General features: G+C 36.6%; 1 protein-coding gene and 1 long non-coding RNA gene across 2 annotated transcripts; both read left to right on the top strand.

The window, feature by feature from the left end:
* The first annotated feature begins 4484 nt into the window (after positions 1 to 4484).
* LOC136816302 (nuclear transcription factor Y subunit beta-like) lies at positions 4485 to 5357 on the top strand. Its single transcript, XM_067072629.1, has one exon. It carries the CDS (start codon positions 4485 to 4487, stop codon positions 5355 to 5357), a length of 873 nt encoding a protein of 290 aa, XP_066928730.1.
* A 1929-nt stretch (positions 5358 to 7286) lies between these two features.
* On the top strand, positions 7287 to 8731 carry LOC136816241 (uncharacterized). Its single transcript, XR_010847899.1, has 3 exons — positions 7287 to 7412; positions 7974 to 8112; positions 8505 to 8731. It is a non-coding gene; the product is annotated as an uncharacterized lncRNA (long non-coding RNA).
* The last annotated feature ends 5893 nt before the right edge of the window (positions 8732 to 14624 follow it).

Genomic DNA, 14624 nt, shown 5'->3' with positions numbered 1-14624 from the left:
ATTGGTCAATGTTGGGAACCTGATTTGGATGATTGGGAAGGATCGAGGAAGTTTCTTGGTGAAGTTGTTAAGGATAATAGTGTACCAGATGAATTTAATGCCTTAAAGAAAGTTGCTGATAAGATCATAGCAAAAAATCAACTTGCCAAAGACACTGCTATTCACAACTTGGTATCAGCTTCTGGAATTAAAACAAAGCCTCTCATTTACTTGATATGGCCTACCCCAAATAAAGGTTATCGATCTTTTCACCTCATGAAAATATGGGACCTTGTCAGGTCTAATTGTTTTCTTTTACCATCAGGAGAATTGAGGAGTGACCCAATCAACCTAGTTGGGCATGCCTCTGACTCAGCTGGATTCCAATTAGCAGCTGCAGTGGCGTTAATGACACCTCAGCCTCAAGCATTTAAAGTTGGGGTGAAATATTTGACTCTTGATGCTGGAGACAGTCAGTTTGCTTCCCCATACCTAGGTCCATTGCCATCTATTGCATACTTAGATTATGACCACAATCTTCGTCTTTTTCTAAAGTGTCTGAAGTATGAGACCCTTGATCTTGATTTCTTTCCATCTAAAACTAGCACTCACATTGCTTCAATTAATCATCTACGCGAATTAAAGGATATTTTGGATAGTAGTGGTAATTCTCATCTTTGTTCATTTTCCAATAACGATCTGCTTTTTGCTCGCTTTTTAGACCAGAATGTTGATGCAGCTCTAAAAATCTTTACTTCCAGAGTTGCACAACTTCTCCATGAACATGTTCCGGGCTCTGCAGGCACATCCCTGTACATTGAAGGTGTTGTTGCATTGTTTAAACCTTTCCTCAATCCAAATTGTAACCCAATTGCCAGTCAGGAAAGTATAAGCGAAGGGATTACTGTTTTCCGAATTTGGAAGCAAATTTTGAAGAAGAAGAAAAAAAGGTTGAATGCAGTAAAAAATGCAGCAAAAGATCCCTCTAAACGTGGAAAGTTCATCACTTATGGATGTGCTAAGACATCAGAAATTCTATTTGCAGCTGGTACTTGCCATATGTTGGCCATGTTTGCACACTTTAAAGAACTCGGTACAGCTATGCTACCTCTCTCCAATTGCGGTACGAAAACAACAGAAAGAATCATAAGTGAGATTCAGGGTAAAACAAATCAAATACAGTCTTTGGATGCACAGCCAACACTTGCCGAAATTATGCAAAAAATAAGTAAAGTGCAAACAAATCACACTGCTGAGGATAATATCCTTGCAGCAGGTGGTAAGAAACTTAGTACTACCAATCGAAGAAGGTTGTCCCAGAAGCTTAAGGTTGCTGAAAATTCAGATTATGTTTATCCAGCTTCTTTTGACGATTTCAAGCTGCAACAGCAAAGTGCTTTTAAAAGTGGGGTTGAGAAAGGTATCTCTCTGTTTCGAAAATATTGCTCGGAAGGAATTGAATTCTTGGAAAAAAATGGTGGTCTTGGTTTTTTAAAATCTTTCAAAAATGGTGTGCCCGAAAAGAATAAATTTGAAGGTTGTGTAAGCGAAGAATATGCATTAGAAAAGTTGAATTTGAAATCTGCTGAACTCCTTTCAAAAGGTGCTGATGTAGAAGAAAATTTAATTACTAATTACTTGAACCCAGAAGATCAGACCACTGACATTAACAAGGAAAATGAAAAAGATGACATCAAGGAACTGATCTCTGAAGAAGTTCTTACAGATCTAGAATCAGGAGATGTGAAAGATGAAGAGTTAGAAGCTTCTGAAAAGAGAAAATGGTATTTGTCAAGAGTTGTTAACGGCGAGGTAAGGGATATCCATTTAGCACAGGCACTGAAACTTTTCATCCCTCGTGAGTATGTCTCTAGAGAGAGGTCTAGAAGACACATTGCTGCCAAATTCCTCCCAGATCGAGGTGAACTGGATGAACAGCACAATGTGATTGCCTTTAGATTTGTTTTAGCTAAAGTTTCTGGGAAAATCTCTGTTTGCAAAGTGGTAGCACTTAATTGTAATGGTAAATCTGTGATGAGTGCTTCAAACTTGGATGACAAAGTAACTTGTCTTCTTATTCCTCTTGAAAAGGTGCCATTAGAGACTAATTTGTATGTTTTGCCCATGAAAATTATTGTTAGCAGTTGGATCAAGGTGTCAAATGTGATTGGGGAGTTGAAGATGTCCTGTAACCAAAATGGACAGTACAACATATTAGAAAAATCCCTTAGTGTTTTACAGGAAGCTGAAAAATCTCAAAATTTGTCGGAAGATTTAGAATACGCCAAGAAGCTTTCAAATTCTTTACTTCCACAAGGCTTTCATGAAGTTCATGATGTCATTGACAAACGATTGGACCCAAAAACTGAAGAATGTTTGTATCTGGTGAAATTTAAAGGCCAAGAAGAGTGTGATCCAGTTTGGCTCACCCAATCTTGCTTTGACCGACCGATTAACTTCTCTAAGAGAAAAGGATTCGTTTCTTCTGAGAAAGTCTTTGCATCTGAAAATTCTTTCTTAAAGTTTGCATTGGAGACTGGGGTTCCTTCTAAAAAGCAAAGAGCTCCAAAAAGGAAATCGTCTATGCAACCTAATTCTTCAGTAAAAAAAGGAAAAGTCTCTGCTAAAACTAAGGAAAAATTGAAAAATTTCTCATTCATTGATGCTTCTGCTGAAAAAGACTGTAATGGTAATACCTCTTTGATTGATCTTGAATGTGTGCCTGATGGTGATGATAAAGGTTCTAGCTTAACTGACGAAAGAATTATGGAGGAATCTATTAAAAGGGTCTCCGATGGAAGATGGTTAGACGGCAACATAGTACAAAAAGCTACTGGCATGATCAAAAAGCAGTTTCCCAACATCAAGGGATTGCAAGATCCATTGAGGTCTAAAAGTCAGCGTGCAAAACTTAAAAGTGTACCAGTCACGGATGATTTATTCAGTATGCAAATCCATAATGACGATGAAAACCACTGGGTCTTATCACTGTGTAAAGGGAAGGATGTATACATCTATGACAGCATGTACTTAGAGCCGTCGCAAAATTTGAAGGCTCAACTTTTCCTGTGCTACAGTGATTGCATAGATGAAGGAAGGCTTAAAATTCAGTACAAAAAAGTGATGAAGCAGTCAGGAAGTAGTGACTGTGGTGTATTTTGCATTGCTTTTGCCATTGATATCGCTAATGGGAGATTTCCAGAGAGAGTGTTGTATTCTCAGGAACACATGAGAAGACATCTTTTGGACTGTATTGAGAATGACGAACTGGTTCCTTTCCCTGTAGCTGAAGATTATGGTGATTTCATAGATGAAGTAGATAAGGAGTATCTTTGGGAATTTTCTCCTCTTTATATTAACATCTAATTTTTTTTTTGTTTTTCTCACGATTGCTTTTTGTCATTGCGTTCTTGATATTTCTGTTATGCACTGATTTTTTTAATTTTTCTATAGTTTATAGAGAATTTGTTTTGACATACTATAGATCTTGTTTGTTGACTTGTTTTAGTTGATTTTGTATATATTAACGTTGCATCAGCTTTGATAGATTTGTTTGGGTTTAATACGCATTGTGTAGTTTAACAGGTGTTCCTCAGAATTACCTTTGCGTACCTCCATTGTTGTGTTTTTGTATATATATTGTGCTTGAAGGAGGTATTGATATTTCTGTTATGCACTGATTTTTTGAATTTTTTAGTTGATTTTGTATATATTAACGTTGCATTGGCTTGGATAGTTTTGTTTGGGTTTAAAACGCATTGTGTAGTTTAACAGGTGTTCCTCAGAATTACCTTTGCGTACCTCCATTGTTGTGTTTTTGTATATATATTGTGCTTGAAGGAGGTATTGATATTTCTGTTATGCACTGATTTTTTGAATTTTTTAGATGATTTTGTATATATTAACGTTGCATTGGCTTGGATAGTTTTGTTTGGGTTTAAAACGCATTGTGTAGTTTAACAGGTGTTCCTCAGAATTACCTTTGCGTACCTCCATTTTTGTGTTTTTGTATATATATTGTGCTTGAAGGAGGTAACTTGCCGTCGCCTTAGAGCAAAAAAAACAAAAGTAGTTTTTCATTTTTCTATGATTAAAAGTCTTTTCACTAAAATATTTTTAAAAACCGTACAAAATATTTCCAGATTAACTTTTTCCCTGACCATTGTATAACTGAAAACTGAATCAAGGCTAGGGCGACGCCTGGTCCACAGTCCAGGAATAGGCACAGTTCAATTATTTCTGTCACTTGAATCTGTCAATAAAAAAGGATGGACTCCTTCAAGTACTTAGAATTTTACTAATACTTTTGGGAAGCTATTTGTAGGATGATTTTCTTTTTCCAGAAATATATAGATTTTTACAGATTGCAACGATAAGTGTTTGAATTTTCTTCCCATCATAATTTCTGCAGATTAGAGCTAAAACCTCATAATATTTTGTACCATCAAATTAGTTTGATCTTCTAGATTAGGTATAGCAAATTGTTTTAAAGAACGATAACGAAAATGAGCTTCCCAGAACTGTCAGATAATAACCGCGATCAAGATGATCTCATGTCAGACACCAGCGTTGAAACCGTTATTGAGAAGCCTTTAGCTCCAAATGATGCAAGGCATGTTTTAAGAACCTTAAGAAACCGAAGAAGACGGCACCAGAAAGCAAATAACTTAAAACGATTAAAAAAAGAAAACATTAAATTAAAAAAACAAATAAAAGAAAACACGGATAATAGATTGAAAGAAAATGAGGATATTTTAAAGCTCCTTATCCAACAACAGAACTTGCAGCCACAACACATCCCTCAACAAATCAACCCTCAACAAATCAACCCTCAACAAATCAACCCTCAACAAATCAACACTCAACAAATCAACCCTCAACAAATCAACCCTCAACAAATCAACCCTCAACAAATCAACCCTCAACAAATCAACCCTCAACAAATCAACCCTCGACAAATCAACCCCCAACAACAGCTCTTGCATCCACAAATCTCTCAACAGTTCAACCCTCTACAACAGAACTCACAGCCACATGTCACTCAACAACTCAACCCTCAACAGCACGACCCTCTACAACAGAACAACCCTCTCCAACAGAACTTACATCCGCATATCGCTCAACTTAACCATCAACAGCACAACCCTCTCCAACAGAGCTTGCATCCAAATAACCCTCAACTCAACCATCAACAGCACAACCCTCTACAACACAATTCTCAGCCACAAATTTCTCCACAATACAACTTTCAACCTCCGATCGCTCAACAATACAACTTTCAGCCACAAATTCCTCAACAACTCAACAACCAACAACCATTCGTTAACCCTAATTTAGTAAATTTGTTCCGACTATTAAATTCGCCATTTTTCAACTGACACTGGTTGGCCTGCAGTTTCTTTTGTTAACATTTGATTATCTCTTTTGGCTTTTGTTTTTATTTTATCAGGCCCTCCTAGCGGATTTTATGATGGCGTGATGATAGAGACCTTTTTCTTGCGTGATTACGTGATTTTTTTCTTCATGATAAGAGGTCAAAGCCTGATCATGATTTGAAAGATTTTTGAGCCGTGATGCTTGATTTGGACTTTTTATCCAAATATTTTGCTGATTTTTGTGATCGTGATCGTGGTTGAATTGAAGACAAAAAAATGAGTGATTTCGTGATCAGACTTACCGCTGGGGGGCCTCATGTATTGATTTAACATTTTTTCATAAGAAAGCATTCTCTCTTTGGATGCAGGCAGGATGCATGCTTAGGTAAAATTTGAAATGAAGGTCAGACCATGAAATATCTTCAGAACTTCTAAAACTTGGTGCTCAAATTAATAATAACCTGCTCAAAAAGTTAAATAATTAAAGAATCGTAGATCTGCTTCAAACAAAGCAGGTAAGTTAGGAAAAAATTTTCACAATCAATAATCCTCTTTTGTTTAGTTTCATATTTTGATTTTATGTTCAATGTTTTAGATGTGTTAGTTCTGTAGTGATGTCTTCTGTGTCTACCCTCATGTTCAGTTAAGGCTCAGATAAGGTGTCCCGGGCATGATTATTTGCCAACGTTTTCTGGAACAATTGTGAAACCATGAATGGGGTTAAACAGTGCATACTCAACACTTTTTTCTCAAGTAAAGGTGACATGAAGTGAAGATCACGTGTGCCTATCACACCCGACTCAAGGCTTTTTTTGACAGATTTGTTTGTTTGAATGTACTATTGTCTGTCTTGTAAGTTTATTATTTGTGTAGTGATTTGAATAGTGACATTTTTTTGATTTGGTTAGAGAAGCTTGCATAGTTTGCACCCCCTTTTTAATAGGGGGTGCCCATTTTCTTGGGGGCCTTTGTAGTGGGGGTACAAGGTTTGCCTATAAAACTAGGGGGTGGGAATGTAGGGGGGTCAAATAAGAAAGGGGGTTGGAAATTTTGTTCAACTTAATCATATACAAATGGTCACATTATGTTTTAAAGTAAGAATATGTACCATCAAGACACAAAAGTGTATCATGTTATTAAAAACGCTTATATATTGTTAATTGTTGGCTTGCGACTGTATACATTTTTTCTCTTTGATTACTTTGGTAGCGCGCAGAGCGAGTTTAGATCTTCTGCAAAAAAAAGAGGGGGGTTAAGTTTTCATTACAGAAGGGGGATGGGTATATAGCATGGGGGTATAAAACCAAGGGGTGTCACTCTCCTCTGCAAACTGTGGCTTGTGATGCTTAGATCTGTATGCAACTTTCTGTAACATCTTCCAAGGTTGCAAAAAAAACAAAAAAAATATTGATGGATCAATTCCAAAGGAGTAAGACGGACGTTTAGGTTAAAATCTACTTCAATTATTGCTCTTTGTCATTTCGTTTTGTATTAGAAACCTGTTCATTTATTCAGCATAAATTTGAGGTCGCTTATTTTGTACTGGTTTATTTATTAGTAGGCAAAATGCTGATTTCGCATGTTGCTGCTACCTTTCTTATTTGTATATATTCTTAACTGTTCGACTTTTTATCTCAAAGCAAAAGATTTTTATTCTTGACTGTTCATATTTTAACGATCATTTTTAAGACTTGTATGCATTATATTCTAAAACCGAAAATAAAAGCAAAGTTTATTATGTCTATTTACATACTATTTACAACTTGATTCTCCTCTTGTACAACTGAGCCCGAGTATACTGTTCAACGCACGTTTTTTATATATCATTATAAAATATCTGCCACTCAATCTCCCGATGATAAAAGATAAAAGAAATTCTAATGAAAGAAATTCTGTGAATCTCTTCATATTATATTTTTTTTTTTTAGATAAGAAAAATTAACAAGAATTTACATGTCAAAATTTCCATAAAATCTTTGAGTTTTGGTTGATAAACATCAATTCAGTCTGTCAAACCATGACTGCCAATTTGGATGCCTGTCTATACGGATGTTACAGGTAAGGAACATTATTTATTACTTCCATTGGCGTGCAGTTTATATTTAAGGAGTACTCATTCCAGAAGCACCCACCGATGAGAAAGTAGCTAGTTCTTTTTTGCCAGGTAGAGGATTTTGAAATTAAGAACAGATGTTAAACCTCTGGTTAGATGCTTATCAAGGGACTTTCTGTGATATCTGTTCTTATCTGCCAGGGCAGACATGAAATCAAGGATAGAGCAGCAGGTCACTTTTTTCAGTCTTAAATGAATCAACAAAACAGATGCTCACATGCTGTTTAGCGATTCTCTAGAATACTTAGAAAAGTTTTTCAGATAATTGTCATTTCGCCAGGAACAGAGTCAATATCCCAGGTACTGCACTCGCCTTAGCAACTAAAGGTCAATTTTTACCGCCTGGTCAAACTTTCAGCTAGAACAGATCACTTTTATTCAGTGTTAATTTGCTGAGAGCAAAAACCGCCATTTCCAGCTGGAACATGACTTTAGCACAGATAAATCGAAGAGGCGTTTCAGTGGGAGCTTTTGTCGTTCAAACAATCATCCTTTATATTTTTAAGGTATTTTTACGTTTGTTGGCCAAGAACAGTTGAGGAAAATTCATCCAAAGTAAAAGAAGGCATTACGAGATCTTAATTCGCCTATTGTTTTATGAAGCAACATTCACCAATATAATATTCGATTTAGTCTCATTAAAAGGTATATACTGTCGAGTGATTTTGTTTCTCGTGACATATAACACATATTGATGTTAAATTTAATGTTTAGTCATAGTCATACCTTAAAGAAATAAATTCTGGGGACACTTAATTTAGCAGATTTGGCAAAAGATCTAATCTTTCCTGTCATCCGCCAAATTTGGAATGTGCACATTCCCCATAAGTGCCTGCTATTTCAGGCCTTAAAAACAGGTTTTTCTCATTTAACAGTGTTTTGGGCTAAAAATATCCTTCGTCTGCCAAATTAAACTCTTGCAAATTTATTTTTTCAAGCAGTTAGCAAAATTAAATTCCTGCCAAAATTTCTTCCTTTAAGGTACTCCTAATTTCATGGCTTTGAAATATTATGATTTTCTATTTTCTACCTCTTAGGTTTCATCAGTCTTTGGTCAAAAGAGAAGTTGTTTATTGGGATCGTGAAGATTGTGATTTTTTTATCCGACGACTGCCAACGGATGACTTACTGTATTGCAATTCAATCACTTCGCTCGTCAGAACATTTAAAAAGTTTTCATGAGAATTTTATCATCAGCAAATATTTCATTTTTTAAACATTTATCCCTGGACATTTTATTAAATTTACCAAATAGACATGGCCATTTTTTCAAAGATTGACCTCTAGACAAATTATCCTACATCCCATGAACAGATTTCTTCCGGAAGAGTCCAAAGCGTTTTCCAAATTTGTTTAAATAGAAGGGCCTCCTTATGCCAGTAGGGTTAACTTGAACTATCTTAAGGGAGCTAATTTTTGCGAACATTAGTTCCGCGAAATACGATTTTCACTAAAGATCTTCAGAACTCTTAAGAAATCGAGAGAATTCGGGAAAAAATTGGTGTCAACCCAGAAAATAAAATCCACAAAAAGCGTTTATTTTACAAACTCATATCGCGAAAATAGTTCCCCAAGGTAGCGAAAGGTTTAATATTATTTGATATAATTTTCTCCCCTTACAAATTATAGTTTAGGAAAATTGTAATTTTTTTGTACTATATTAATGCCTGATTTTATGAAATATTAAACAAGACTGAAAAGAAACCTATTCTTATATCCTACCATGATCTTATCAAACAAATTTAAATTGCTCTATTTATTCCCCTGAATGTGTGCTATTTCAGGCTTTAAAACAGGTTTTTCTTTTTTTAATGGCGGTTTTGGACAAAAATGTCCTTCGTCCGCCAAATTAAATTCCCGTCAAAATTTCTTCCTTTAACGTACACGTTCTTTTTTTTGATAGGTTGCGAAAAGACTATTTAAATTACTTAAACAACAATAATTCTTCAACTTTTACTGTGCTTGTTTCTTTTTCAACTCTGGTTTTCCGGGCCTTGATTATATTTAATGGGTCGATAGGAGTGTCAAGCAAAGTTAAAATTTTGGTTCTTTTAGATACCTTAAAATAACTAATTTCGCAGTCGAAATAAAATGCGGAAAATCGCATATTGCGAATTAATTTTGCCCTATTTTGGACACCTTTCTTTCATTTTCCTAGGGACTTTGCTGATTTTTTTATGAAAATTGGCCAAACTTTGTAATTGGCGGGTTCTATTTTTTCGCGGTTTTGCCGAAAAATGCAAAAATTAGTCCTATCTTAAGGTAAATATTTCGGTTTTCTTTTTTTAGTTCTGAGTTGATTTTTCGCCTTTCTGTCCTCTGGCAACGTCGGGCGCGCTTAGTAAATTACAAACAAAATCTTAAATCTGCTGTTCCGCTTGCTGCCTCACCTTCTTGTTTAAATCTATCTGTTTTACCCGACCTAGAAAATACGATGTGCTGTTCACTGATTACGTCATCATCTAAAAATTATTATCTGCTGTTCATTGAGTTTTGCCCGACCTAGAAAATACGATGTGCTGTTCACTGATTACGTCATCATCTAAAAATTATTATCTGCTGTTCATTGAGTTTTGCCCGACCTAGAAAAAACTATCTGCTGTTCATGAATGACATCTTCTCCTGAATAAGAACAGCAGATAATTTGAAGAAAACAAGCCATCCTAGAAAATGGGATGTGCTGGTCATATTCAAAGAAAAACCCTTCACCTGGTAAAGAACAGCAGATATTTCGTACAAATGGCTCGTCGAATGCTTCTTATTTTATAGCGATTTTACCGACGAAGAGGAAAACTTCGGGTATTTTCGTGAAAATCTGGTACGGCGGCCGCCGTACCTGCCGTACCCGTTGCGTCGTGCCTGAAAAAGAAGAACGAATGAAATCTGACGTTTTGTTTTTGAATTACGTAATCTTTCGCGTTCGAAAACCAGACAATGCCAGGGTATTATCTAGCGCTATCAGTAAGAATCAAAAAGCTGATAATACGCAGGGATCGAGGTTGGGAAAACCCTTTTGTTATGATTCGAATGTTTTCTCTTTCGTTCGGATTCGAAAAGTAAATATAATATGTCTGGGGAAATCCCTCTGATTATGGAATGTTTACAAGAAACTCTTCTAAAGAAGTTTTCGTGGTTTTAGCCTCTACAAAGGAGAGTTTTAGAAAATATAAAATCGTTCTGTAAATTACACAATACTATTATGCATTATGCAATATGCATTATGTTTTATGCATTTTGTACCTGCCGTTAAATTAAGTCATTAAAATGACAATTGAATAATTAATTAGTTTCATCCTTCTAAAACCACTCTGTTAGGGACCTCACAAGCTTCTGTTTGGTGCCATTTTCAGGGGCGGTGCGACACCCCTGCAAAACATGCACTCGCAGGGTATGCTCCGGAGTCTTTTTTTGTCGCAGCTTGTTTTTAGCCTACCCGGTGTTGTTTTTCCGGATCATTCGTTAGTGTCATTATATTTATTTTACTGACTTAAAGTCCGCGGTAAATATAAGAAAATTGTTTATCAAGTCCCGTTACAGGAAGCGTGAATTCGAGTCTGTATTTTAGATTTTGTGTACAAAACGTTTTTGCAGGCCTGCACCCTGCAAAATTTTGCAGAAAGACCTGGATGAGGTCAAAATGCAGGGTTTGCCCGGGATTTGATGGCTGTTAGTGTCAAAACGTTAAAAGTCAAGACTCGTCAAATGGCTTTAGATGCTTGGAGAAGAAAAAACAGAATAGACAGTCCTGATTTTATCTATTTTGTCGCAAATTCTGAAGGGTCTGAAGCCTGCACATTTTCGATCTCTTCCAACTTCACCATGGATAGAGTCACTCGTGATTTGAGAGCTGCCATTCTGCTTGAAAATCATGAGAATATTTTGAAAAACTTTAATGAGTTGAAAAAATTGAGCTGTTTAAAAGTTAGGAGTCCAAATTTGTTGAATCTTGTTGAGAAAGGTCTTATCAATGTTTGTTTTTCTTCGTATGGTTTTCTTCCAAAATCCATTGCAAGGGAAGTCAAACCCATAAGGTATGTAGTATTTTTTTTCTATTATTATTCTTGTCTGTAGTATGCTAGTATTTATAATCTGATTAGTGCAGAAAAAACTGCTTCCCTTCCCCCTCTCTCTCTACTTATGACATGTCATAATTTTTGGCAATTAACAAAAAACCACGAGAAAATTTTTTCTCTCTTCCCCCTCTTTCATAATGTGTCGTGTGTGGTCAGTGTGGTCAATCTTGAGGTTTTTTTCAAGACATGATATTTGATCTATCGGGCTACGTAATTTCAGTTTGGCCACTCAATCAAAGTTGTCAGTTTAGTCTGGCTTAAGGTGAACAAGTGTTGATTTAACAGGTTACGTACAATTGAAGTTATCATAGAGAAAAAAAATTTAGTGTATATATAATTTGTCGTTTGGCCTTGGATTAGGGTATTTTTAATCTTTTTTTTATCTTATGGGATTGACTGGTTAAAAAACTTTTTGTTGGGGGAGAAGAGCTGTGTGAGGGGGGGGGGGGCGTACGGGTTTGACGGTGTGACGGTATTAACCCTTTTTTCTGTCGGTGCTTCGGTGTTTGAGGAAAAAAGTGTCGGTTTTTCTGTGTCAAACATGCCCATGCGGTGACAAAATAATGATTTTACCAAATTTTGCTGTCGGTGTTGACGGTTCTAAGAAATATGCGTCGGTATTTCGGTGTCTGCGACCCCCGTACGCCCCCTCCTTTCACTCACTGCAGTTTCGCACACTTTTTGGAGGTAAACAAACAGATTGTATTACCGACCAGCACCTGTCAGTCGGCTATAATTGCATGATAATAAAAAATTATTTCTCTTTCTTGTTTTAGTTCTCTCCCAAATGGAAATTGTTTGTACAGCTCCATTTCCCTCCATCTTGTGGGCGACAACTCTTTGATGGATACACTGCGATGCCTCACATGTGCGGAACTTTTCCTGAATTGTGAGTATTATTCTCAGCACCCAGCGATTAAGGACCTTTTTGACCGCCATAGCCTTTTCCACAATTTCAATAGTTTGTTGAGTGGTGCTTGTGTTTCAGATCATTCTCAGGGTACAAATTTGAAAGGGTCTGAGTTGATAAAAGAGGAAGCAAAACATAATTCCTCTCCAAATGTCTTTTCCTCTTTTTTATGTATCTGCGCGCTTGCAACTGTTGTCAGGAGAAAAATTATAACATTTTATCCTGACCAGGGTCAAACTAGGTACAAAACATTATTTAATAACACTACCATTAACCCCAGGATTGGTGATTCCAAACTTAAACCATTCAAAATTTTGTTTTGCAGCATGTCTGAAAGTTTTTCTGATGGTGTCTTTAAACCTAATCATTTTGTTCCATTTGGTTGACCGTAAAGAGCTTAAAAGAAAAATTAAGGCCAAAGATGATTCTGAGAAGGGAAACCCATCCAAAAAGCGTAAAGTTAAAAAGTCTGAAGTTAAAAATTCTGCACACGTTCCTCATTCCAAGCAACTGAAATTGACCTCTTCTTCCATTGATGTGGGTTTAGGTGACCAAAATAACAAAACTATTTTATCTATCAAAAAACCTGCTCCTGTTAAAACTAAAGGAGAGACCATGTTGAGTAACCCTACACTTTTAAATTATTTCAGTTTCAAAAATTCTATGTTAGGGGCAAATTCAGAAATAGGTACCACAGCCAATAGACCCAAACATTTAACTGTTTCTGAATCCCCACGCCCCCCCTCAACTTCCAAAAGTTGCGGTGCATCCAAAGATGTTGCGGTGTCAACTTCCACGCGTTCTTTTTTTCCATTGGATGCGCCAAAAACTTGCGGCGCATCTAGAGATGCTGCGGTGTCAACTTCCACGCGTCCTCTTTTTCCATTGGATGCGCCAAAAAGTTGCGGTGCATCCAAAGATGTTGCCGTATCAACATCTACATTTCCATCTTTCTCTGAAACGTCTAGCGGTGCATCCAGTAATGTTGCGGTGGCAACTTCCATGCGTTCTTTTTTTCCATTGGATGCGCCAAAAACTTGCAGTGCATCCAGAGATGTTTCCGTATCAACATCTACATTTCCATCTTTCTCATCGGATGTGCCTGACCCCATCAAACCCAATCCCTCAGAGTTTCCCACCCATGACAGTTTCATTTCTTCTGCTGCTGAACTGAAAACTTCTGTGTCTCATGTCTCCCAAAGCTCTGGACACATTCCTGTTTTTTTTCAGAAAAGAGTAAAACCTGAAGTAGTTCCATCTAGCACCAAAAATGTTAACGTTTTGTCTCCAATCAATGCAAACACAGTTCCTTCCACCAATGAAAATTCAAATGAAGCATTAAAGTTTGATATTGGTACATACTTTTCAAAAGCAAAATCTCAAACTGAAACAGAAATTTTTAATCTAATTTCTAACGTGTTTTCTCCGGGGTCTGAATATCAATTTCCCAAGTCTGTTAACGGTCGAAAATTTAGACATGTTTGGCTTTCTGAATTTAACTGGCTGAAATATTCACCTAGTAAGGAAGGTGGATTTTGTTTACCATGCTCTCTTTTTTCTCATGGTATGCCTTCAAAAAGTAAGGGGTTAATGACTTCAAAGCCTGCTATTGCTAATGCTTACACCAATACAACTCTTCGCGAGCATGCTAATGCTAGACACGGTTGCCATGCCTTTTCAGTTGGGGCAATGCAAAAGTTCATATCCAATTATGAGGGGCGATCAAAACCCATTGATGCTCTCATAGAATCTGCGCGCGCTCAACAAGAAGAACATCTCAGAAAGATTCTTCTTCCCATTGTAGATTCAGTTATCTTTTTAGGACGAAGGGGTTTAGCTTTCCGGGGCCACAGAGATGGACCTAATGCACATCCTGAAGCTGGTTGCTACTCGACTGAACCAGGTTTAGGAAATTTTATTGATCTTTTGAATTATGGAATCAGAAGGGGGGATTCTGTTTTAAAAGAGCATTACATAAATCATCCAAAGAATGCTTCTTACATGTCACATATCATTCAAAATGAATTGATTGATTGTTGCGGGGAATATATTTTAGACACCATTTTAAAACGCGTTAAAGAAGCAAAGTTTTTTTCTGTTCTTGCTGATGAGGCAATGGATGCTTCAAAAAAGGAGCAACTTTCTGTCGTTTTGCGCTATATTCATCAAAATAA

This window comes from Clytia hemisphaerica, unplaced genomic scaffold, assembly GCF_902728285.1.
Source record: "Clytia hemisphaerica strain Z4C2 unplaced genomic scaffold, Clytia hemisphaerica genome assembly, whole genome shotgun sequence".
Classification (NCBI taxonomy): Eukaryota; Metazoa; Cnidaria; class Hydrozoa; order Leptothecata; family Clytiidae; genus Clytia; species Clytia hemisphaerica.
The sequence above is the reverse complement of the archived record's forward strand: the minus strand, read 5'-3'. Positions and strand labels throughout refer to the sequence as shown.

Coding starts and splice junctions, on each gene's coding strand:
- LOC136816302 (XM_067072629.1), top strand. CDS start 4,485: ATGAGCTTCCCAGAACTGTCAGATAATAACCGCGATCAAGATGATCTC.